General features: G+C 43.7%; 1 protein-coding gene across 2 annotated transcripts in view; it reads left to right on the plus strand.

Moving 5' to 3' along the window:
• Positions 1-777: 777 nt before the first annotated feature.
• The window catches only part of LOC309828804 (N-acetyllactosaminide beta-1,6-N-acetylglucosaminyl-transferase), a gene marked incomplete at its 5' end in the record, with an annotated part of 76,574 nt that continues 50,619 nt past the window's right edge, over positions 778-26,732 (plus strand). Inside the window, one exon of one of the 2 annotated variants that reach the window (XM_082664362.1) lies at positions 778-1,702. In XM_082664362.1, coding sequence (XP_082520488.1) covers positions 778-1,702 — 925 coding nt within the window. Of the gene's footprint in view, positions 1,703-22,476; positions 23,571-26,732 lie in introns of those variants that run through there. The other variant, XM_082664363.1, reaches the window with a different exon arrangement.

The following is a 26,732-nucleotide window of genomic DNA, read 5'->3' on the forward strand; positions in this document are numbered from 1 at the left end:
TGACGAGTTAGGTGGGGAGGTTCACTTGCTAATGTGCCTTTTTAAGGACCTTACCTCCTAGCAGAGAAAATTAAGTGCTGGAAAGAATGGCTCAACAGTTAGTCATATGCCGTGCTTTAATAGCATAGCCAGCCAATATGGAGAGGGGGGTGTGTGTGGAAAAAGGCAAGGTTAAGTGATTAATTTTTAAGCACTAAATATTTATTGACAGAATATCTCCCCAGGCAGTGTTCACATGCTTAGAACCCAGGCTTTTAACTTGGCAGTGCTGTTTAAGCAAACAAACTCAGTCAGTTGAACACAATGATTAACAGGAAGTTGGAGCTGACAGAGTTGCCAACCTTTTGGCCAGGAGAAGAGGCTGGGGTTAAAGTCTTAGTGCAATGGCTTTCAGAATAGTCAGTTCACCTCTTGGTGATTTTCCTGTAGGGAAACGTGGACACATTGGAGTCAAAACCTCCCTGAGGCAACTTGTTTTTATGTAGAAACAGGTTGCAGGAAGGGGGTGTGGGGACTGAGCAAAGCAAATCCCAAAGAGTTACTTCAGAAACGTGAGGCAGAAAGGTGGAAATGCAATGCAGTGGCAAACGAGGAGAAAAGGAAGGCAGAAAGAAAGGACAGGCATGCTCAACTGGAAGGTTCCGGAAGGTTCCGGAACAGCCGGCCAGAACTGCACCTACCAAAAGGATGGTTATGGATTCTGGAGAAAATGTAAGTTAAATCTACCCACGCTCTGATCAGATCCCAAGAGACATTTTACTCATTTCCTGGTTTTGAATGATGGGCTCTTGGAAGCAGTGTCTTTTTTTTGTGTCTCTGGTCACTGGTCTGATTTTTGTGTTTGTTTACAATCATGAGTTATGGGAGAATAAAAATTTCCTGGGAGCATCTCTGTCCAATGCTTCGCTATTAGCAGAAGCCTGTCGTCAGATTTTTAAGGGGAAGGTTTTTTACCCAACAGAGAATGCATTGAAAACTGCCCTCAGTGAATCTACCTGTTATGAGTACATAGCTCAAAGTCAGTACATAACAGAAGCACTCTCTGAAGAAGAGGCTGGCTTCCCTTTGGCTTACATGATGACCGTCCACAAAGATTTTGGCACTTTTGAGAGACTCTTCAGGGCAATTTACATGCCCCAAAATGTCTACTGTGTTCATGTGGATGAAAAGGCAACAGATCCATTTAAAGATGCAGTGAAGCAATTACTGAGCTGCTTCCCAAATGCTTTTCTGGCTTCCAAGATGGAGCCCGTGGTCTACGGTGGGATTTCCAGGCTCCAGGCTGACCTGAACTGCATCAAAGATCTTGCAGGCTCTGAGGTTCCGTGGAAATATGCGATCAACACCTGTGGGCAAGATTTCCCCCTGAAAACCAACAGGGAGATAGTTCAGTATCTGAAAGGATTTAAAGGGAAAAACATCACCCCAGGGGTGCTGCCTCCCGATCATGCTATTGGACGGACTAAATATGTCCACCAGGAACTATTGAGCAAAAGAAATTCCTACATGATTAAAACCGCGAAATTGAAAACTCCACCTCCTCACAACATGACTATTTACTTTGGCACTGCCTACGTGGCCCTCACGAGGGAATTCGCTAATTTTGTCCTCCAAGACCAGCGGGCACTTGACTTACTGTCCTGGTCCAAGGACACCTACAGTCCTGATGAACATTTCTGGGTCACACTCAATAGGATTCCTGGTATGTATGTCTCTTAACTTTTGTTTTTATGAATAAACATTGCGTGGCCAATACGGAACGAACCACTGAAAAATAGTAAAAAAAAATTAACATTTTTAAAGATCTTTACAGTTTCAACTATTCATTAAAAAAATCTGTACAGCAGCTCTGCTCACAGAGTGGGTGATATAACTCATCTCCATTTTACAGATGAAGAAACTGAGGCATAGTGATTAGGGCAGAGGTAGAGACTGACTGTTTGACTTGATTTTGCTGACATACCAAGCTACCTTTCTGAGCCCATAGACCCACTGCGAATATGTGCTGTAGTCTTGAGACATGGCAAGGAACTGAGGAACACTGACTGGTGAATGAAAGATTAAACACAATTCTCCTTTAAATGTGATGGTATTTAAAATCAGGCATAAATATGATAAATTTGAGCAGCAATTTGAACACGTAAATAATACCTTTGCCCCTATTGAAGCTCCAATAGCTAAATTCAGATCATTTCAAAATGAGAGCAAGATACAACTTTAACAGTTTTCATTTGCACGTTCTTTCCTGGAACTGAGTCCAAAATTTAGAGCGTCTTAAAGCTTCCTAGACCAGCGCCTTTATTTTATAGACAATGAAACCAGTGTGGTTATATGATGTGCTCAAATTACCCTGCTAGTAAGCAAACATGCCAATTATAAACCAGGTTGCCTAAGCCTGATGTTCTTTTAAGGTGATTTTCAATTCGGTCTCAGTTGTTCCTAAACTAACTCCACATTTCCTTGGTCCAAGTTCCAAATGACTTGAATAATCTCCAGTTGTTTACAGTGAACTAATTCAGTTCTGCTAGTTCAATTTGAAATAAAAATTCAGATTCACATTTCAATTCACATTTCAGATTCAGTTTTCAAAGGAAAACTAACTTGAATCAACATGAGCATCAAGGTCATGGTTTCTTGAGATTAGTGGTTCAACCCTGGATACATATTACAGTCGCCTGGAGCTTTTAAAAATGCATTTCCTGATTTCCTGGGTAGATGTGGACTTCAGTATTTGTTCAGCCTCCGGGAAATTCTCAGGAACAGCCAGGGCTGTGAACCATCGTGGATGCTTGTTTTTGATGTTTGTATACAAAGCTTCCTAGATTTAGAATGCTTTTTTTTAAAAAATTTTTTTCCTTGGTAATACTTGGCAAAATTGTGAAAACAGAAAAATCCACTGGGGAAAAAGTAGTTGCAAAAGAAACAACATACAGCCAGGTTAATATCTTTAACACATAAATACATCTCACAAATAGGAAAAAGGAACACATCAGATTAACCATGACATGTAGAAATACATATGCTAAACAATCATATACCAATGCTTACCACCAATACAAATTAAAATAAATGATTACAATTCTTTACTTCTCAAATTGGTGTTAAAAAAAAAAACCTAACTCCAGGATGGGCAATGAGTGTTCCAATACAGACCACTAGAAAAAGTATAAACCTGCACAGTCTTTCTGAAGGACAATTAGGCACCTATATACCAAACGGCTTTGAAAATGTTCATATCCTTTTACTTAATTTTACTCCTAGGGATTTATTCTTAAAAAATAAACAGAGATAGGGAAAAGATTAATTTAAAAGTATTTTCATCATAGTGTCACTTATAATAGCAAAAAAAGAATAATATTCTAAAATCCTAGTAATAGAGGACTGGTGTAGGCATAAAAGCAAAGGAAATACAGCTACTTAGAAGGCAGCTATGATAGAATGCTTTTTAAATCTGTGGTTTTCCCAAAGCGGGAAGGGGTAATGTCCTAGTGATGAAAGAAATCAGGACAGGACTCCCCTGGTGGTTCAGTGGTTAAGAATCCGCCTGCCAATGTAGGGGACACGAGTTCGAGCCCTGGTCTGGGAGGATCCCACATGCTGCGGAGCAACTATACCTGTGTACCCACCACAACTACTAAGCCTGCGCCCTAGAGCCCTCGAGTCACAACTACTGAAGCCCACGCCACCACAATGAGAAGTCCGCGCGCCGCAAGGAAGAGTAGACCCCGCTCGCTGCAACTAGAGAAAGCCTGCACGCAGCAACGAAGACCCAACGCAGCCAAAAATAAATAAATTTAAAATAAATAAATAAACAATTGTTAAAAAAGAAATCAGGACAAGGACCTACCGTATAGCACAGGGAACTATACTCAATATCTTGTGATAACCTATAATGGAAAAGAATCTGAAAAAAGATATATATATATGTGTGTATATATATATGAATCACTTTGCTGTACACTTGAAACTAACACAACATTGTAAATCAACTATGCTTCAACAAAAATTTTTATTTTTTATTACTTTTTTAATTAAAAATAATAAAAGGACTTCTTTTGGCAGAGATCACGGTCAAAAAAGAAATCAGGGCTCAAGAAATTGAAGTGGGGAGTCATGACCATTAAGCTGTTTATATGGGATTGTAGTACCCAGAATAAGGGAGGTAAAAAGGCCCTCTTCTCACTTTTGTGTTGCTTGGACCAAATATGTATTGACCATTCAGGTCTGGGCACCAACCTGTAAGGGGAGACATTCACAAAGCAGATTCCAAAGAGAGTAGCCAAGAAGGTTAAAAGGCCAGACCCCATTTTTCAAAGAAGGGACCAAGACAAACAAAAAGGATATTCAATCTGCAAAAGACTTGAAAAGGGATCACTGCCTTCACATAATTAAAACGTTTGCCCAGCAGACAGAAATTGAACCAATGCTGTAGTTTTGGAAGAAGAATCCAGGGTCAGTGGTGGGAGATAAAAGAACCCACGGATCTGGGATTAGAATGGGTAGCTTCCTCAGTGGTGAACAAACCCAAGGGATATTCGGAAGCAGAGGCTGAAGAAACCCTGTCAAGGAACTCAATTATCAAGTGTCGGACAAGATGGCCTGTGAGTCTCTTCCGCTCTGAAGTTCGTGATACTAACTAATGATTCTAATCAATGTATTGAACAGAAGTGTTGAGTTCTCAACATGATTTCTCTATTGCAACTAGATTTTTACACCTCTGGTAAATACCAGCAATTACAGATCAGCAAAACAATGGAAAACAAATGGACTGCTCCACGCATTTCAAAAACTTAAAAGAGTGAGCCCTTAAAATTGTTTCTGCGTTATGGGTATGGGATCCTCGTTAGAGGCCTGTGGCCCTTCACTGGTCCAGCCAACTCTTGCAGGACCTGAGGTAGGCCTGAGTGTAGGGCTTAGTCATGAGGAGGTAAGGGAATCAGAAACTTAGGTGGCTGTCTTGTTTAACTGTTCCTCCTGCTATGTGAAAATCTGGGTCATTTCTGTTTTGAGGGTCACTCTTTGCTGATGCATGCGTATGTTCGTTGTTTGTTCTGGACATTTTAAGATTGTTCTAGTTGATTGCAGTGATTGGGGCTTATTAGGTTTCTCTAAGGAGTAATAGGACAGAAGAAAAAAGATCTCGCGGTTGAAACGGCCTCATGGGGAGCTAGAACACCACCTGATAGAAATACAGTGTGAGCCACATGTGTAATTTCAGGTCTTTTGTGGCTACATTAAAGAAACAAAAATTAACAGGTCACATGAATTTAAATCATGTATTTTATTTAACCCAATATACCCCAAATATCAGTTGTGCCCGTGGCTACTGTAGTGGACAGAGCAGGCAGCCAGGCGTCCTCCCTGCTCTGGGGAGAATGGTCAGCCAGCAGTGGTGCCGTCCGAGAGCCACGCGGAGAAGTCGGCCGTGCTCGTGTGTCAGCATCTTCGTTCTGCTTCTTTTTACTTATATGAAAGTCTTACCTCTGCTTCAGAGTTTTCACTTGCTTGTGGGCCCCGCGGCTTGTACTTTCCATGCCTTCCCCTTGTGTCTCCAGCCAGATTCTGGGCTGTTCCCGTTGATGGTAATTCCTCTGTCTCCTGCAGATATTTATCCCCAGAGAGGCTTGCTGTGGGTCGAGTTGTCACTGTACAACGAGCATCCCTTTTCTCATTCCAGGCCACTTCCTGGGCTGTGGCTGACCTCTGTGTAGACGCGCTGCCCTCCATCGAGGCCCCAGACCATTCGGGTCAGGTGTCGCCAGGGTGGCAGTGTCAAAACGCAAAACAAAACGTGGTCTCCTCATACATAGTAAGGCTCTTTGGCCATGACAGGTCCTCTGGAAGCCTCTTGGAAGATGAGAATTCCTGGGTGGTCCACTCAAGCGGACCATGAGGACAGAAGTGTTACACAAAGAGAGTTCACAGGGGCCTTGAAAGATACTGCCCACCAGACTTCACCAGCTGTTGTGAAATGAGGGTTCCTGCCTTCCCCACTTCTCCTCCCTCCATCTTTCCCCCACTTTCCCCCCACCTCTCTCCTCCCCAGTTCCATTTGTTAATCCGTCTACAACAAGATGGCCACATTTTAGTTTCTCATCTGACTCAGCTGTGGCTGACTTCCAACTGGAGAAAAGATCCTTTTACCAGCCAGGCATTCAAGTTCACTGCCTCCTACTTCCCTTATGAGTTATGCGTCATGTGCTGCATGGCTCTGCCTGTGACAGGGGCTTTCAGTGGGCATGCTTCGTTCATCATGTGGTCCGTGGATTTAAAGATTTCAAAACTGACCAGTGGTTTCTGCCCCACTTGCTACAAAGGAATATTTCTGATATGATTCAGTGGGAGCTTATTTCAAATTCATATTAATGAATGAATGAGAAAAGAGCCTTTCCTCCTTTCTCATTCTGAAAAAATCTCAGAAAAAAAAATCTGAGAGCAGGTTTTGTTGGAGAAGGGAGAAAAAAGGAATGCCAAGATATCTGATGGGGAAGGAATAGAGAAAAGAAGAAAATTGGAGATCGTGGGCTTGGAAGACAGATTCTACTTGCTTCTTATTTCCCCCCCCCCCCCAGGAACCAGACTATGGACCAGCCCTTCTGGAATTCTCTGTCTTGTATGTACCCATGTGCCCTTGAAAGGGGAGGCTTGTTGAGTCTCTGCTATAGAGTCCATACTGGCCGGACTTTCTGTCATTATTGGAGGCTGGCTACTTGCTTTAGTCCCTTTATACGTACAGATGTAGTGCTGAGGTGCCAAATGCTGGAAACTTGAGAGGAGGGAGGAAGAACAGATCTAAATAAAGCTGCTTCTGGGAACTCGTAGTCGTGGCCCCAAGGATTTGGCTGGGATCTTGCTATGTCCAGAGGGAATTTATGTTTCTCAAACACATCACTGCGTGTATGGGCAGACTTGCAGGGGAAGGAAATTTGGGGGATAAGTTTTACTATTAGCTTGAACAATCTCTGTTTTTGTATCTGCTGGAAATACTGACTTTTGTCAACTGCATAGGAAAGGAAATCAGTGAGTTGGGATATCTGTGAGTTCTTTTTCAAGGAAATACCATCTCTCCTCAAAACAATTAAAAATAGAACTACCATACGATCCAGCAATCCCACTGCTGGGTATTTATCCAAAGAAAACAAAAATGCTAATTCAAAAACATGTATCAGTATATACCCCTAAGTTCATTTCTGCATTATTTAGTATAGCCAAGATATGGAAACAACCTAAGTGCCCATCAACAGATGAATGGATAAAGAAGATGTGGTATACACACACGTGCACACACACACACACGTGCACGCGCGCGCACACACACACACAGGAATATTACTCAGCCATAAAGAAGAATGAAATCTTGCCATTTGTGACAACATGGGTAGACCTAGAGAGTATTATGCTAAGTGAAATAAGTCAAATAAAGAAAGAAAAATACCATATGATTTCACTTATATGTGGAATCTAAAAAACAAAACAAATGAAAAAACAACAAAACAGAGTTGTAGATACAGAGAACAAACAGGTGGTTGCCAGAGGGGAGGAGGTTTGGGGATGGAGAGAAATATGTGAGGGAGATTAAGAGTTACAAACTTCCAGTTGCAAGATAAATGAGTCACGGGTATGAAACGTACAGCATGGGGAACAGAGTCAATAACACTGTAATATCTTTGGGTGGTGACAGATGGTAACCAGACTTATCGTGGAGATTATTTTGAAATGTGTAGAAATAGCAAATTACTGTGCTGTGTAACAGGAGCTAACGTAGGTCAATTATACTTCAAAAACAAACAAACTCATAGTAAAAGAGATCAGATCTGTGGTTACATGGGGGTGGAAATTGGATGAAGGCAGTCAAAAGATACAAACTTCCATTTATAAGATAAATATGGGATGTAACGTACGTCATAATTAATATAATGAACACTGCTGTATGTTCTCTATGAAAGTTCTTCAAGTAAATCCTAAGCGTTCTCATCACAAGGAAAAAGTATTTTTTCTTTTTCTTTTGTGTCTATGTGATGGATATTCACTAAACTTATGTGGTCATCATTTCGTGACGTATATAAGTCAAATTATTATGCCATATGCCTTACACTTATACAGTGCCGTGTGTCAATTCTATCTCAATAAAGACTTTTAAAATATCAAATTAATATTAAAATTTCATTAATTTAATGAAAATATTATTAATACTTCATATTCAGAAATAACATTTCTTCCTATGGTGACCTATCTTAATTTCATACTAAGGAAGCTAAAAGGAGATTGAAGACAAAAAAAAAATAGGAATTAGGCTCAACTGAACTAAAATCAGTGGTCACCAGTTGAATGCATTTCAGGTTTAAGCAACTGTAGAGTGTTTTTGACAAATGATCTAAATAAAGATCTGTTTACTCTGCAGCATCAGACGGTGGCTCCCAATTTGCTGGTGGGATTTAAAAGCAGTCCTGGCTCTGTCACCTGCAGTCTGCATAACATTGGGCAAGATGCTTAATTTCTCTGAGTCTGATTCTCATCAAAATATCTCCTTGTCAGGGGACTTCCCTGGTGGCACAGTGGATAAGACTCTCTGCTCCCATCGCAAGGGGCCCAGGTTCGATCCTTGGTCAGGGAACTAGATCCCATATGCATGCCGCAACTAAGAGTTTGAATGCCACAACTAAGGAGCCCGCCTGCTGAAACTAAGACTCAGTGCAACCAAATAAATAAATAAATATTTTTTAAAAAAATCTCCTTGTCAGACTGTGGGAAGGATTAGACAGTACACAAATTGTACCCGGTCCGTTGAAGAAACTCATTAAATGTTCAAAGAGAGGGGGAACAGATGAACTTTTTTTTTTTTTGCGGTACGCAGGCCTCTCACTGTTGTGGCCTCTCCCATTGCGGAGCACAGGCTCCGGACGCGCAGGCTCAGCGGCCATGGCTCACGGGCCCAGCCGCTCCGCGGCATGTGGGATCTTCCCGGACCGGGGCACAAACCCGTGTCCCCTGCATCGGCAGGCGGACTCTCAACCACTGCGCCACCAGGGAAGCCCAGATGAACTTCTTTGATGTGGATTGTTGAACTTTTAGTGTTACAATTTTAAAACTTCTGTGTGTGATCAAAGAAAAAAGAAAAGAGAGAGAAGAAGAACCTTTGGTTTTGAAGGTACAGGGATAATTTTTTGCTAGAAACTCGGTATGTGGCCCACAGAGGTTACCCCTCAGCTGTTGCTTTTCTTAGCAACATCACATGTGTAGAGCCTTAAGTGGCTGGTTTCTCTTTCCTCTTATTAGGAAGCAGCATTCTGTGATCAGTTGAGAGCCTCTTAACTCTGCCAGGCTTCTGTCATCCTAACAACCTAGAAGACAAACGGTCTGCAGGCCCTTGCTCATGCCGTTCCCTTGTTCTGAAATGCTCTTTGCTTCTGCTGCTCATCCTGGCTTGTTCTCCAGATCTAGCTGAGATGTCACGTGCTTCCTCAGAGAAGCTTCTCTGCTCCTTCCCCCCTACCAGAAGCAGCCACCCTGCCCACCCACTTTACTCCTACTTTGGTCATAGAGCCACTTCCATCGCATCTTAACTGGGTGTGTGGGTCCTGGTCGCCCTCAGCCCCACTTCCCTACCTCACCCCCATCTCCTGTACCCCAAAAGTGAGAACGTGAACTGGATGATTGGCACCAGGACCTAGACTTCTGGCTTGGCCAGAAGTTGAGTGGCCAAAGCAGAATGTTGAATGAGGAGCCAATGAATGGGAGAGAAAAGAGTACAATTCTGCTTCCCTCCTTTTTAAAAATTTTTTTTTAATTAATTTATTTATTTTTGGCTGCGTTGGGTCTTGGTTGCTGCGTGTAGGCTTTCCCTAGTTGCGGTGAGCAAGGGCTACTCTTCGTTGCAGTGCGCGGGCTTCTCACTGCGGTGGCTTCTCTTGTTGCAGAGAATGGACTCTAGGCACGTGGGCTTCAGTAGTTGTGGCACGTGGGCTCAGTGGTTGTGGCACACGGGCTTAGTTGCTCCGCAGCATGTGGGATCTTCCCGGACCAGGGCTCGAACCTGTGTCCCCTGCATTGGCAGGCGGATTCTTAACCACTGCGCCACCAGGGAAGCCCTCTGCTTCTCTTAAACACGGTATTTTCTCCAAATGAAGGAAATTCTCCTGCAGTTTTGCAGAAAGTTTATTTTGTTATTTTCAATTCTATTTCAGCCTCTAAACAGGCCCTGGGGCAGGAATCCTGCCCCCTACTTCCTTTTCCAAAGGGCAGGCATCCTTACCACCTATGCTAAATCCATCAGAAAACTTTGGGAGTGTGGGTGGGTCTGCAGGAGTTAGGGGGCATCTGATTGCTGAGGTCAGCATACATCACCGTCTTCATGCATTTAGGGGATTGAAACTGTCTTAGTTCAGGGCTAGAAAAGTAAAATCAACAATTAAGGGAATCTGCCAGTCACTTTGACCCTGAGAAGCTCTGATTTTTTTTTTTTTTTTTTTTTTTTTTTTTTGCGGTACGCGGGCCTCTCACTGCTGTGGCCTCTCCCGTTGCGGATCGGCACAGGCTCTGGACGCGCAGGCTCAGCGGCCATGGCTCACGGGCCCAGCCGCTCCGCGGCATGTGGGATCCTCCCGGACCGGGGCAGGAACCCGCGTCCCCTGCATCGGCAGGCGGACTCTCAATCACCTCTCTCTGCGCCACCAGGGAAGACCAGAAGCTCTGATTTTAAATATTCAGAAAATGTAAAGTGCTTTATTTTGCTACCACTTGAATTCCATGTGTAATTGCTAAGCAGACCGCCTGGCCTTTCAGCCAGTTTTTCCCCTGGGCCCCTCTTTGCCTAGAGAAATCCTGATTATCTTTGAGGGCCCAGCTGTGAACTGTACTGAGCTCTGTGAAATCTCTGACCTCGCACCACCCTCAGGCAGAGTTTGTCCTCTGTGCTCTTTTTTCCTCCCTGGTAGCCCTTATCTTCTTCTGAGGGTTTATTGATGTTTCAGTATCTGTGGAGACCTGACAGAGTGCAGAGTCACGGAGAGACAGTGAGATTTCTATCTTTGCGAGCCTCGGCTCACACACAGTACTGGGCGTCAGACTGAATTTGATTCCCCTATGTTGCTACTATAAAATAAGCGTGGTGGGCTTCCCTGGTGGCGCAGTGGTTGAGAGTCCGCCTGCCGATGCAGGGGACACGGGTTCGTGCCCCGGTCCGGGAAGATCCCACACGCCGCGAAGCGGCTGGGCCCGTGAGCCATGGCCGCTGAGCCTGCGTGTCCGGACCCTGTGCTCCGCGATGGGAGAGGCCACAACAGTGAGAGGCCCGCGTACCGCAAAAAAAAAAAAAAAGCGTGGTGTTGAGACAGGTTAAAAGAATGACAGAGCCCTTGAGGACACGACGTAAACTGGTTAGAACCAACTAAGCCCAAGATGGTGGAAGATTCGACTTCCAGTGGACCTTGAGCCTCATTGTAATGCATCAGCTAAATGACACACCCACAGGCGCCATGACAGTTCCCAAACCAACCGTAAAAGGCCAAAAAGTGGGCGGTGGCCCAATGCCTGGAAGTCTCCGCCCCTTCCCCAAAATGGCTGGCATAATCCTCCCACTCATTAGCCTATGAAATTACCCAGCCCATAAAAACTAACAACCCCTCACCCTGGGGCTTCTCTCCTATGGAGTGTGTATCTGTTTGAAAAAATCTGCTTTCACTGTACTTCGGCTCGCTCTTGAATTCCTTCCTGCACGAAGCCAAGGTCCCTCACTTGGCAGCCCGTCCCAGGGACTCGCCTGAGACCCCGGGATGTGACCATCCTCTCGCGCCCCATTTTCTTTTTCCTGCAACAGTGTTGCTTTCATGCAAACCCAAAAGTCTTTTACTGCCCAAATCACTGACAGGTGACAACCAATCCCGGTCTAGTCACTACAAAAGGAGGCAGGTACATCACCATCACATGAGTTCTTCTCAATCTGAGGCACTGGACAAACTTCCTTTTTCCTCTAAGTTTACAGCTTTATTGAGGTGTAATTTACACACCGCAGAATTGAGGTATGTAATTCAGGTGTATAAATCCCATACCGTAAAACACCTGTTTCAAGTACACAATTCAGTGATTTTTAGTATATTTACAGGTGCACTGCCATTACCCCAAGTTAATTTAGAATACTTTTATCACCTGCAAAAGAAACCTCACGCCCATTTACAACCCTTTGTTTTCGGTTTTTGTAGATTTGCCTTTTCTGGACATTTCATATAAATCAAGCCATATATGTTTTTTCATGTCTAGCTCCTTCCACTTAATGTAATGATTTTGAGGTTTATCCAGGTTGTAGCATGAATCAGTACTTCACTCCTTTATACAGATGACTACTATTCTGTTTTGTGGGTAGATCACATTTTGTTTATCCATTCATCTGTTGTCAAACTTTTGTTGTTTCTACTCCTCGGCCATTATGAATAATGCTGCTGTCAACATTCCTGTGCAAGTCCTTGTATAGACACATGTTTTCATTTCTCCTGGGTAGATTCTAAAAGTAAAATTGCTGGTCCAGGGACTTCCCTGTTGGTCCAGTGGTTAAGACTCTGCGCTTCCACTGCAGGGGGCACGGGTTTGATCCCTGGTTGAGGGATCAAAGCCCCACAAGGGGTTTTTAAATTCACTTTTGACCTCCTGTTCTGTTTCCTCTTGACTCCCTTTCTGCTGGGCATTGCCCACTGGTAGGAAGGAGAGGTCGTCGGGTCATGGCTGAGGGTGGCTGGTGTCAGGAGCCAGAGTGGAAACAGCCTTGGTCTGCTTAGGGAAGAAGTGATGTGGGCTCTGGTATGTGGTCCTGCAGAGTATTTAATTAGAAGTGATAACTAGGGCTTCCCTGGTGGCGCAGTGGTTGAGAGTCCGCCTGCCGATGCAGGGGACACGGGTTTGTGCCCCAGTCCGGGAAGATCCCACATGCCGTGGAGTGGCTGGGCCCGTGAGCCATGGCCGCTGAGCCTGCGCGTCCGGAGCCTGTGCTCCGCAACGAGAGAGGCCACAGCAGTGAGAGGCCCGCGTACCGCAAAAAAAAAAAAAAGAAGTGATAACCATAAATACTAGTTATTCCCAGAAAGACACCTGATCCCCATTCACCTGGGAGACTCCGCTGGAAGAATATTTCTGGGAGAAGGACTCTGACTCATTATTTATTCATTCATTCATTCATTTCTGGTGAGATTATATAACATAGAAAGTGCACATATCATTAGGGTTCAGAATGATGCAGTTTCACAAACTAGACACACCCATGCAACCAGCATCAAGACACAGAAATAACCAGCATCCCAGTCACTACCCTGATGTCTGACAGCATAGATACTTTTACCTGTTTTTGTCCTTTATAGAAATGGAAATATACAGCATGTCCTTTTTCTCTCTGCCTTTTTTTGCTCAGTGTTATGTTTGTGAGATTCCTTTTTTGGTTGTTGCAGGCAGTTCTACTGATTCATTCTCGTTGCTGTGCAGAGAGAAGGAGGTGTGTGTGGTTGGGGATGGGGGATGATTTTGCCCCCCAGGGAACAAATGGCGATATCTGGAGACATTACTGGTTGTCACAACTTGGGGAGAGGGGGCAAGGGGTGCTACTGCATCTAGTAAGTAGAGGCCAGGGATGCTTCTAAACATCCTACGGTGCACCGGACGGCCCCCCCAAACAAGGCGTATTCAGCTCAAAATGCCAGTAGTGCTAAGGTAGAGAAACCCTGCTGTATAACAACCATTGGTGGGCATTTGGGTCTGTTATGAACACGGCTGCAGTGAATGTTGAGCTATGCGTCCTTTGATAAACATGTACGCAAATGCAAATACCTGGGGATGGAATTACTGGGGGAGAGGATATGTCTGTGCACAGCCTGAGTAGATACTGCCAGTTTTCCAGAGTGGTCCCAATTCACGCTTCCACCAGGAGCGCATGCATGTGTGTGTCTGCACCGATATACGGTATTTTCTGACTTTTTCTCTTTCTTTCTCTTTTTAAAAAAGTTTGTATCCTTCTCCTGCACCCTCCTCCATTTCAGCTTATGGCACACTAGATACTCAAAACATCACTGTTTGTCGGTAAATAGTCCTAATCTATATTTTGTGAAAGACTGGGGTTATGCACAGGTGTGCACAGTGTATACAGTAAATTAGAAAATGCATTTGGGGCAGGATGACCTGCAACTAGGGTTTCTCTCATTTAAATAACAGCAACTAGCACCTTTCTGTATATCCATTTTCTGCCATTCTTCCTAAAAGTACCAATTAACTTTCCAAAGGAAATCTTTTTTTTTTTTTTTTTTTTTTTTTTTTGCGGTACGCGGGCCTCTCACTGTTGTGGCCTCTCCTGCTGCGGAGCACAGGCTCCGGACACGCAGACTCAGCGGTCATGGCTCACGGGCCCAGCCGCTCCGTGGCATGTGGGATCCTCCCGGACCGGGGCACGAACTCGTGTCCCCTGCATCGGCAGGCAGACTCTCAACCACTGCGCCACCAGGGAAGCCCTATCCACCATTTGAATTCATGTTTATTAAGTATTTCCAAATTATACAGTATTGTTTATCCTGAAATATTGGTTGTTTTGTTTTGTTTACAATATATTGTTTAGTCCTAGGGAAACAGATCAGGTGGGGTCATTGAGGAAAAAAAAAATCATAGAGTTTTGGCATCTGAGCCGTTGGTTCTCAAACTTTTCGTCTCAAGACTGTTAGAAATGGAAATAATTAAATTCCACCTAAAACTAACTGATGTCTTGCGGCAGGGGCCCTGCAACCTGTATGTTAACAACCCCTCCATGTAATGAGATGTCAAACAGAAGTTTGCAATCTTTTGACCTAGACTATCCTTAACCTCAAGTCACAGGCACACCAGTTTGGCTTTTGGAAACAAGTGTTTTGCTGAAACAATGAGTCAGTTCTTCCAAGGTTAAGTAATTAATTTCCACAGGTAAATTCAGTGGTAAGTTTCATCCTGAAATGTTAATTGGCTGTGACTTTTGTGGGATGATTGATTGTTCATTTTCTAAGCCCCCCAGTTTCAGGCTGTTCATAGTACTAATGGCTACATTTCTGCTACTAAAAGGTTGCCTCCTACCTGCACCGGCTTTGACATTTGCCTCTGGGGATTTGTGTAGACTGTCTTTTGCAAATATTTGCTTAGCATCCTTTAGCATGCAGGAACTGTTTCCATGACACCTTTGCTCCATCAAAATCAGATGTAGATCACTTCAGCTCACACTACCATGATATGATCTAGTACCACCGCCTCCTGGACCTGCCACCTAGGCCTTGAAAATTCTGTGTGTTAAACTTCTTACCCGCTCTGAGATGAGAATTTGAAATCATGCTTTGCATCCGTAATCTAGACAGCAACTTCTCCTGTTGCTAATTAGATGAACGGGATAGAAAATAAAATGATTGGGTCCCAGGAGAAGGTGGATTTTCCCCAGTGAACCCCCTTGGAGGACTCCTCAATTATGGGAGAATTGTTGTTTTAGTGAAAGATGTGCTTCGGAAATATCTTCTTCTTCTCTTTAGCGTCATAATCATCACTGATAGGTAGGTAGGTAGATAGATAGATAGATAGATAGATAGATAGATATAGACAAATAAATAAAAGGCTTCATTTAAAAACCATCTAGCCACCCAGAACAGAATAACTTAACCGGTTGTCCAAAGTGGATTAGATTATCACCCTTCTTTACTTTCTTGTGAAATACTCTTAGTTCCAGGGGAAAAAAAGAAATCCCTATAGGGACTTCTTCGGTGGCGAAGTGGATAAGACTCCGCGCTCCCAATGCAGGGCGCCCAGGTTCGATCCCACATGCGTGCCGCAACTAAGACCCAGTGCAACCGAATAAATAAATAAATATAAAAAATAATAATAAAAAAATAAATCCTATATTTTATAATTAAGGAAGGAATCCCTGAGTCATCTGACCTGCTTCAGTAACAATGCAAACCACACAGAAATGACCTTCCAAAGAGCAGCCGGCAGTGAGACCAAGAAATGATACCATCTCACCTCAGTTACTAACCTCTTCTGCCGATACAACTTTGCCTCTCCATGCCACGCCAACAAAAACTTCATCAGACCCAGTCCTTTTGGTGCCCTTTTCACTATTTTAACATGATAAATCTAGCTTTTGCTCAAGCCTGTGTTTCCTCAGTTTCTTTCTCAACTCCAGGATAGCAATTAATTGAGAATGGAAAAACAAGTCCCAGAACAATTATGAAGGTATAATGAAGTTTGCATTAGTACATGCAATTAAACCAAGGAAAGATGCGTGAGGAATTATGAATAGAATTCAGTGCTGATGTGGTACATGTATAGTTAGGTCTTTGTACAGGCGTGTGCTAGGGGGAAGAGAGAAAAAAGCACTATTTGTACCGTAAAATCACACCTCCAGATAGCTAGAAATCGGCTTGAAAGAAAAAAATCATGGGGACTTCCCCGGCGGTCCAGTGGTTAGGACTCTGCGCTTCCACTGCAGGGGCACGGGTTCAGTCTCTGGTCAGGGAACTAAGATCCCCACATGCTGCATGGTGTGGCCAAAAAGAAAAAAGAAAAAAATCATGGATGGCTCTCCTAGCCTATGCTGTTCTAACATATAAATTAAAAGTGGGCAAACACGGGTTTCAACATTCCTTCTTCCACAGCTGAAAACTGCACTTTCAAATGCCCAGATGATTCTGGACCCATTCCCGAGCGTTGAACGCACCGTGTGCCAGGCCCTGGCTCAGCTGGTGAGCTGTGGGAGGGACAGGGGGCAGAAGTCCTTTTACTCTCACCCTCTAAACATGCCTGGTACTTTGAGGCTGTAGTTCACCGATTGGAAGGTTTTTATCTGCTGCCACGTCAGAGAAGTTCTAGATTTACAGCCTCCCTGGGAAGTTTCTCCACATTGGGCTTTCTTGTTTTTGTGTTCTTGCACACTCGTAATTTCTCCAACTGGAATGCCTTCTCGGTGTCTGTGTCTCACCACCGTAAGCCCTTTCTAACCACCCTGCCTCCAAGGGAACTGTTTCTCCTCTCCGAGTTCCTGTCACATTTGGTGGACATCCTCTTGTTTGGAACTGAGCCATAGTCTTTCCTGTTTTGTTGGTTATCTTTTCAGCTGTATGTATTTTGAATCCTAGTGAAGGTATACGCTCCTACAGGATAGGGGCCATACCTCATACTGCCTGGATTCCATCACTGCTGCTTAGCGATTCACCTTACAACAGACTGAATTGTAGCTCATTTTAAAAAGCTGCAAGGGACCAGGGAGAACATCCTTTATAAAGAGGAAGCGAGTAGGGGCCTAAGAGCACATAATCGGCTAAAGGTAGAAAAGTGACCAGAGCCCAGGCTTCCTGGTTTTTGCACCATATGCCCTGTTAGTTAATCGTGGGCGTTAATGACACACGAGACAAAGCACGTCTTGCATGGGTTCCTCCAGAAATTTGCTGAAAAGTTGTGTTTTTTTTAATGTCATTTAATCAGTCTGGTCAGAGTTTTTGTTTGTCAGAAAAAAAGATACCCGTTGCTCTGTTCCCAATTCCAGTTAAAAGAACATTTATCCATGAGCACCTGGAACCATGGGGGATGTGGACTCCATTCATTCATTCATTCAACACATTTAAAAATAAATAAATGACATAAATAAGGCAACATACGTATTTCTCACTACTAGTTTGAAGGAGTGGAAAAATAATAATACAAAGTAGACTTTCTACTAATTCCCAGTCCATTAATTCCTTAGTGACCTTGGGACTTTAAATCTTTCCCCTATCTTTATTTCTTTATTTAAGAAAAAACTCAATGCAGTATCTGAAGTCCTGTGAATATCTACAGGACTAAAGCCTCGACTGTAAGAGCCTTCGAACTATTTCTAGGACATGTAGTTAACTGAGGCATAACTAGCACATTTACCTCCTAGTTTAAGAGGCTTTACTTACTCGTTTTTGCACCATGCCCTGTTAGTAATCGTGGGCGTTAATGACACACAAGACAAAGCACATCTTGCATGGTTTCCTCCAGAAATTTGATTAAAAGTTGTTTTTTTTAATGTCATTTAATCTATCTGGTCAATCAATCTGGTCAGTAGTAATACTGCTACTGTTCTTATCGTTGACATGTGCCTTATGCGTTTACCGGCTGATGTGTACTTTCCACCATGATTTATTTTGGTCTTGTTCCTCCTCCAGTTGGCACTTGTTGCCCGGGAACTCCTCGACCTAACATCTTAGGCGGTGCTCCTTTGGCAACAAGGTGAAGTCCAAGGTTTTCAGCACAACATGCAAGGTCTTTTATGACATTTTCCTTACGACCAGCTGCCGCCTTCCTCAAGGGTGTGACTTAGCCTGGCAGGCAGCGGACTTCACGTGCCTCTCCCTCAACTCATCCTTCTGTAGGCCTTCCAGAGTCAGGCGAGTGTACCTTGCCCCTTGCCACAGAAAGCCTAGGGGTGCTGAGGCTTGCCTTTCCCCCTTTGATTATTTCTTTATTTCACTGAGATTCTGAGTCTTCCAGTATTTCACAAAAAGAATACGCTCTTCATTTTGGAGCTGTGCCCTAGATAGCATCATAATTGGAAAAATTCTTTTTTTTTAAGTTGCAGTATAGTTGATTTACAATGTTTCATGTGTACAGCAAAGTGATTCAGTTATACATAAACATATATTTATCTATTCTTTTTCAGACTCTTTTCCATTATAGATTATTACAAGATATTGAATATAGTTCCCTGTGCTGTACAGTAGGTCCTTGTTGATTATCTGTATATTAGTGTGTATATGTTAATTCCCAAACTCCTAATTTATCCCTCCCCCCTCCTTTTGCCTTTGGTAACCATAAGTTTGTTTTCTTTGTCTGTGAGTCTATTTCTGTTTTGTAAATAAGTTCATTTGTATCCTTTTTTCTTTAGCTTTCACATATAAGTGATATCATATGATATATGTCTTTGACTTACTTCACTTAGTACGATAATCTCTAGGTCCATCCACATTGCTGCAAATGGTATTATTTCATTTTTTGTGGCATAGTAATATTCCTGTGTGTGTGTGTGTGTGTGTGTGTGTGTGTGTGTGTGTGTGTTACCACATCTTCTTTATCCATTCATCTGTCAATGGACACTTAGGTTGCTTCCATGTATGTCTTGGCTGTTGTAAATAGTGCTGCTATGAACACTGGGGTACATGTACCTTTTCAAATGAGACGTTTTGTCTTTTCCAGATATCTGCCCAAGAGTGGGGTTACAGATCATATGGTAACTCTATTTTTAGTTTTTTAAGAAACTTGCATACTCTTCTCCACAGTGGCTGCACCAATTAACATTCCCACCATCAGTGTAGGAGGTTTCCCGGAAAAATTATTAAATGATGTAAAAAACAATAAAGACTTCTGAATGGAAGAAAGAGCAAGCTTTTAAGGCGGCCCGGAGAGGGTAAACATGTCTAGCCTGATTAATCGTCTAGTTCGGGAGTAACTGCTTCCAAAGTGAGCCAAAGGTGCGTCAGTCTTGTGCTGGCCTGCAGTCACGAGCAGGTAGGGAAGGCTGAGCTGTTCAGTCTCAGCAGCAAAAACATGCCTCGTGTCTGTGCTGGAAAAGCAGGTCACGTGGCCTATTAGGAAGGAACTGGAACAGGTAACGGCCTTCCCCTCTTACAAGTGGTTTTTAAAAAAGTTCTCCTGTAGGCGTTTTTCAATACCCAAGGACAGCCAAAAGGGCAGACAGGAAAAAGAGCCACATTTTCAACACTCGAACAGTGCTGTTTTAAATAACGGATTGAATACCAAACAAATAGGATGAAAGTTCCTAATCTGGCTAATGTCTGTATTTCTCAATATAGTAACATTATTAATGTCAGTGCCTAAGCCTGTATAAATCTGAACCCCTTGTTGTTGGCCAGTTGGAAATAATAATGTAAACAGACTCTGTTGGCCTCATTGTCATGTATCTGAACACTTTGTCAAACTGCAAATATTTAAAATATTTTAATATTCACTCTAAGCCAAAAAATCTTTGCCAAACTAGATACTGAAATTACTCTCTGTTGTGTTGAAATAGGATAGACTATAACCTGATATTTAAAGGTATTATTTGGGAAAAAAAGGAAGGTTGGGATTGAATTTTCCATTATCATTCATTTTCGTATCATTTACCATCATCATTCATTATCATATTTTCAGAGTCATTCTCTTTGCTGTGCTCCATGGGAACACTAAGAATTAGATTGATCTGCTCTGTCCAGATAAGGGCTCCGTTTACTTTTTTCCACTTTGCATAAAAAGCCAAAGGTGGGTTCTGTGTAGAGTTTATTTGTGATGGGTCTTAGAGACTGAGGAGAATTTAGTAAGGGAGAGAGAAAAATAATGTACTAGCTGGAATAATGAAAAATAGGAGTAATAAAAGCTAGAATGAAAACCTACCGTGGTTCAGGAGGTGATGAGTCATTCAGCAGAAGTGCAGCGAGCCTTGAATCAAGGGGGCTTAGCGCTGGTTTTCCTACCTCTGCTGAAAACAAGGAATAAGCATATTGTTCTATTAATTTCATGAATAGCAGGGTAGAGACTTTTCCAAAAGGAGGAGAGAAAGGGCATTAAAGGACATTTTTTCTTCATGCGGGGGGTGAGGGGTGGGGGGGGGTGTTCAGTCTCCGACAGTGAGTTACTGCTACAGGATGGAGGCTCGGAGGGGTTACGTTCACCTCAAAGGGAAGGTGAAATGGGAAGGCATGAAGTAGTTGTATGGGTATGTTAGAAGCCATCATAAGTAAAATATGTTGATCTGTATTAAAAAAAAGCTGGTTGGAAAAATAAAAGGTTGAAGATGAGAACCTTGTAAGTTAAAGAGCTTCATGTTCTTCAGCCAAAACTCTGCTATTTACAAATAGGGGCAAACAACATTCGTTTCCTAGGTGATCTGACAGGCTTAACCTGGCAGGTATAAAGCACTTCTCTGAGTATTAGATGATGTTCTCTGGGTAGTGAAAACCTGAATGCGCTCTAGGTGCCCTTATCCGAACATCATTTGTGCCAGGATTCGAGTGCTTTCCGGTGAAGTTTTAAGGTCTCATCTAAATCAGGGGATGTAGCTTGGCATTTGTTCATTGGACCCCAACATCCTGTTACCAAATCAGACTCAGGGCCCGCTCGCTGGCGGGCAGTAAGGCCAATCTAATGACACCGGGTTGTGGTGAAAGAAAGTGCAGCATTTATTGTAAAGATGCCAATACAAAGAGGATGGGTGGCTCGTTTTCTAAAACCCCGACGGTTTTGGGGGGAGTATTTAATGGGCAAAATTTGGGGTGAGGGCTACAGGGCTTGTGACTTTGTTCTGATTGGCTGGTGGCGAGGTAGCAGGGCGGTGCTCCAGGGATCTTGCCCTCAGCCTGAAGTTACCATCCTCCACCTGGGTGGAGGCCTTAGTTCCTGCAGAAGAACTCAAAGATATTGTTGTGTGTATCCCTTGAGGAAGAACCAGGACCCTGCCCCAAGCCTGCAGTATTGTTTCTAGGCGGTTCCTCCCTTGTTTCTGCATCCCCTCCCTTCCCTGATTAGCAACTGTTTGAACCTGCCCTTTGGAGCTCAGGGAACGTCCAGGAGCCTGAAAGAAACCTATTTCCTACAAACAAGAAAAGGGGGGGGGCACGGAAAGAATTTGTACCAGGGAGGACCCCACGGGGTCCTGCTCCGTTTCAGCCCTTATGATAAGCACCACGGTGGGAGGAGAGGGGCTGTCACGACGTAATCGCAAAGTCACAGGTCCCAGAGCCTTGCACTTTCAGATCCCCTAGGACTGGAACCCCGGTAAGCTCTTGTTTTAGAAAAGAGAGTGCCGGGGACTTCCCTGGCGGTCCAGTGCTTAAGACTCCGCGCTTCCACTGCAGGGGCTTCGGGTTCAATCCTCGGTCCGGGAACTAGGATCCCGCATGCCTCGCGGTAGGGCCAAAAAAAGAAAAAGAAAAAGAGTAGGGCGGGGCTAGAAAGCATTACAAAAGAGCCCGGTGGATGAGGTTTTTTTTAAAAATTTTCATTCTCGTCACTTCAGTCATGTTTTCACTAAAGCGGCATATTTGAGAACGGAGGCAACATTATACCCCGTGGAGTGTGCTCGAAGAGTCGAGGGACCAGGCTGTGGCTCATCGCCATGAGCAACAAGGGGGTGGGGGGTGGGGGGGGAGTGCCGGGGGCGGGGAGTGCCGCAGCTTGTCGGATGAGTAGCAGGAAACGGCACGTCTGCCAGAACGCATCGTTTCAACTTTCGTTCTTACTGTATTAATTCTCTGAATGACAGTAACAAGGGGGGCGGGGAAAACCTTCTGAAATGAAGCAAAAGAGATCTGAGAAACTAAATCTGCAGGGGAAAAGGAGACTAAAACCACAGTTTTAGTGAAACAGCCAGACTTTGGGAGCTGGGAGGCAGAGGGAGGAAAAAAGGCTGGGCTTAAGCAACCTGCTACCGGGATGTAGACAAAGGCGGTTTGAAAGGCAGAGAACGAGGCGGGATCAGTAGCTCTATCAGCATGGGGAGTGCGCCAGCCGCTGGATTCCCGGGATGAAACCGGATGAATTCACAGTGTCTCCTTCAGGGCACGAATTACTGGAGTATGCACCAAAATAAGAACTCAGAGAAAAAAGTAAGTTTGGGAGAGGACTTAGATTTTTGTCTTTGAAATCTCCTCTTGGAGGCATGCCTTCATTGATGCGTTACCTCTTTATAGTTTCTGTCTCTTGTGTAATCATTTTTATCGTGTTCTATGTGTTCAATTTTGGGGGCGAGCAAGGCTTCCAGAGGCTAAATAACTCGGACACTTTGATGCTGAGTCAAGTTTGCATATCCTTTATCAGTGGCAAAACACCTTTCCTCTGGAGAAACAAACTCATGATCTATGAGACGTCTTCTTGCAAGGAATACCTGGCTCAAAGCCACTACATCACGGCGCCGTTATCTAAAGAAGAAGCTGAATTTCCTTTGGCGTATATCATGGTCATCCATCACAATTTCGACACCTTTGCAAGGCTCTTCAGAGCTATTTACATGCCTCAGAATATCTACTGTGTTCACGTGGATGAGAAAGCGACAGTTGAATTTAAAGATGCAGTGGAGCAGTTACTGAGCTGCTTCCCGAATGCTTTTCTGGCTTCCAAGATGGAACCCGTGGTCTATGGTGGGATCTCCAGGCTCCAGGCTGACCTGCACTGCATCAAGGATCTTGCAGCCTTGGAGGTTCCGTGGAAGTACGCCATCAACACCTGTGGGCAAGATTTCCCCCTGAAAACCAACAGGGAGATAGTTCAGTATCTGAAAGGATTTAAAGGGAAAAACATCACCCCAGGGGTGCTGCCTCCAGCTCACGCAATTGGACGGACTAAATATGTCCACCGAGAGCACCTGGGCAAAGAGCTTTCCTATGTGATAAGAACTACAGCACTGAAACCGCCTCCTCCCCACAATCTCACCATTTACTTCGGTTCTGCCTACGTTGCCCTGTCAAGAGAGTTTACCAACTTTGTTCTCCATGACCCACGGGCTCTTGACTTGCTCCAGTGGTCCAAAGACACCTTCAGCCCGGATGAACATTTCTGGGTGACGCTTAATAGGATTCCAGGTATGTGGGATTTCCTATTTCACGTGAAGGCAACGTGCCATACTTGAAAGGGCTTTTTGAGAGCCAGCTCCTTTTTATTAGAAGTAGAAGATGAAAACTGAAATATATAGTTTTCACCTGCATCCTTTATAAACTCTAAACATCTAAAGAATGATGTTCTTTAGAATACAGTATTCTAACCAAGCCAGATAATACCTTTTAGTGGTATTGCTTTGCAGTTCAGCGTGTTCTTTTGCATTCATCATCTTATTAAATCTTTAGCCACAATCGGTATTATGGTTCTCCATCCCCACTGGTGTTCTTTCTTTCCCCCAAATTTGTCAGACTTGCTGTAACACCAGGGCCATTGCCTTGGCCACTCCCCTGCCTACCCCCAGACCTTCACAGGCTCCCTCTTATCAGCCAGAGGTCATCAGCTCAGAGAAGCTGAGCTGACCACCCCACCTTTTTCCTTCAAAGAGTTTATTATCATCTGGAATATCCTATCTACTTACTTGCGAGGATTTGTTCTTGGCCTCCTCTGTATTAGCTCCGTGAAGTTGGGTCATTTTCTATCTTGTTAACTGCTGTATCCTCCATGCGTAGAACACATAGCACATGCTCCATAAAAATGAATGAATGAATGAGTGGCAAAGCATGAGACTTTACTATGGCATCACAGCTGTCTCCCTAAGACCCCGTGAGCGGAGAAATACTTAGACTCATGCATGTACTGTACCACAGGTGTAAAGTTTTAAAAATATATGTATTTTAACTTCAGATAAATAATGAGATTCCAGGAGAAGCTCCTTCCTTTCTCATCAAAACAGTTCTATCTGTACTAACGGGCCAGATCAATTATTTTTAAAACTATATAAAACATGATAGGGTTTCGTCTGAAGGAAACAGCGTGCTTTGGATTCAATGAAAAGTACACAATGGATCTCTGATGAACTCGACAGCATTATTATAGCAGGAGAAAAGCAATCATTGTTCTGGTTTTTGGGGGGTTGCCAAGTTGGAAACACTGGTAGGTGCTCTCAGGCTGCAGGGTGGGGCCTGCTGGGCGATAAACATGGCAGCGTTCTCTGGAAAATACCGTGTTTGGTCTCTGAATCCCAGGGTGACTGGCCTGGTGAACAGGGCTTGCTCTCGCACTGTGCAAGCTCTCTTTCTTGACCTCCCTCTTCCTATGGCCATCTTTTCACCTTTTATCTGTTGTTTCCATCATTGGCATCTAATTGGTGAGCACTAGGTAATTAGAGGCAGATTTTCATATTTAAATATTTATTCCCTTTCTATTTTCACTATTCCCTTAGGATTTATGAAGATTTGACACTAGCCTCGTGGTTCCATAGATGTCGTACTAAAATGAAGGCAGTTCGTAACTTCACAAAAGCCTGAATTGTCGTTTCTTAAAAAGAGAAAAACATGGGTTTGTGTTAGTGTTAAATGTCTGTTTGGTTTGCAGAAGGATGGTCAGTCTTATCAATGTCAAATCAATTTAACAAAATCGAGGAAAAATAATCTCTAACCCCCCATTTTTTTTTCCTTACCCCCTTCTCCTTTCCAGCCCTGGTGAAGTAGTGAGGCAGGAGACAAGACCATTTTTGCTGTAGGTTTGTGGGGTGACTCGCTGGCTTCTACCCTCTCTTAGCGACAGTATGACCCCATATAAATAGCCTCTTGGAATCTCCAGTCTCCCCAGCTACAAACTAAGGGCCCCAGGAGCCAAGATCCTCTTCGTTCCTACATATGCCTTTCTTTGCAGAGGACACAGTACCCAGAACCACATAAACACCTAGCAGGCAGCTGTTGAGAATTTGTAGAAAGGCCAAAATGCCTTTATTTATAAATAAGTAAAGTGAGACTCAATAGAAAGTATACTCATAGAGGTGAGTCTAGACTCCATCAATCTTGTTGCCCCTTAGCCTTGGCAAATGCCTTTCATTACCCCTGTAGGAAATCGGAGATGAGAGCTCCGCTGAGAGAACCTCAGTGGTCTGATTCTTCAAGGGATGTTTTTCAGGATAACGTGACATTTCCTAGGGTCTTGCCTCCTTCCTCTGTTACAGTCCAGATGGCATCCTGGTTCAGGGAGCAAGCAGGAAGATATTCTGCTTGTAGGTGGGCCCTTCCTGAATTACAAGTGATTTAAAGAAAACAAGCCATCACATGCTCTAGCCCCAGGGATGGACCTCCCCATCTTCAAAGGCGATGCAGAATTCAGTCACATGCTCCAGTCCCTCCAGTGGTTTTCCACTTGAGCGCTCTTTGTGATTTAGGATTTGGTGCGTGAATCTGGTTCTTTATTACCAGACAACCTTTTACCATATCACATCTTCTGTTTTCAGTGTCATGTGTTAAGGGGAAAAGTCCTTCGGTAAATACAGCGTAAACATTTTTGCAAATGTGCGAGTTCAGATAGTGCAGTTCCTTGCCTCCCTCAAAGTTCCTTTCTGTTTTTATCCTAAACATCCTAAATTAAAGTGTTTGTGTTAGAAAGACCCTGCACAGTCATATCAGGCTCCCGGAAACACCCACAAGAGGACCAAGACCAAGAACCTGATTGGTACCCTGTTACTAGGTGATATCAGACAACAAAATGAGAATAGTTTAAAATCAGTGAGACTTGGGAATTCCTTGGCGGTCCAGTGGATCGGACTCCGTGCCTCCACTGCAGGAGGTGTGGGTTTGATCCCTGATTGGGGAAGTGAGATCCCACATGCCTTGCTGCACAGCAAATAAATAAATAAATAGAGACTCAATAGAAAATATACTCATAGAGGTAAGACTAAATCACATATCTTCACACTTTTTTTTTTTTTATGTTGTCTTTCTATTGAGAAAATGACTTCTCTCTTGGTTTTCAACACTTAAGTTTTTTCCAAACTGCATTAGATATAGAAATGGTGCCGGGCCATGTCCCTTGGGGGCCCCAGTCTCACATCCTTCTTCAGGGGAGGCCAGAAAGAGTGGTTATCATTCAATCCTGTGTGGCTGTGTACAGATGGGTTGTCTAGATTTCTCCCTTCTGGCCATATTCTCAAAGGAAACCCTTCTGGAGCGCAAATTTCTCTCACTCATCCTATAGCGCTTGAGGGTTAGGGTTAGGGTTAGCATGCGGCTCTGTCATATGCACACTGTACGGATTCTGGTGCACGCTGAGGTTTTCCAACTTCT

The sequence above is a fragment of the Grampus griseus genome, assembly GCF_964374135.1.
Source record: "Grampus griseus genome assembly, chromosome: 10".
Lineage (NCBI taxonomy): Eukaryota > Metazoa > Chordata > Mammalia > Artiodactyla > Delphinidae > Grampus > Grampus griseus.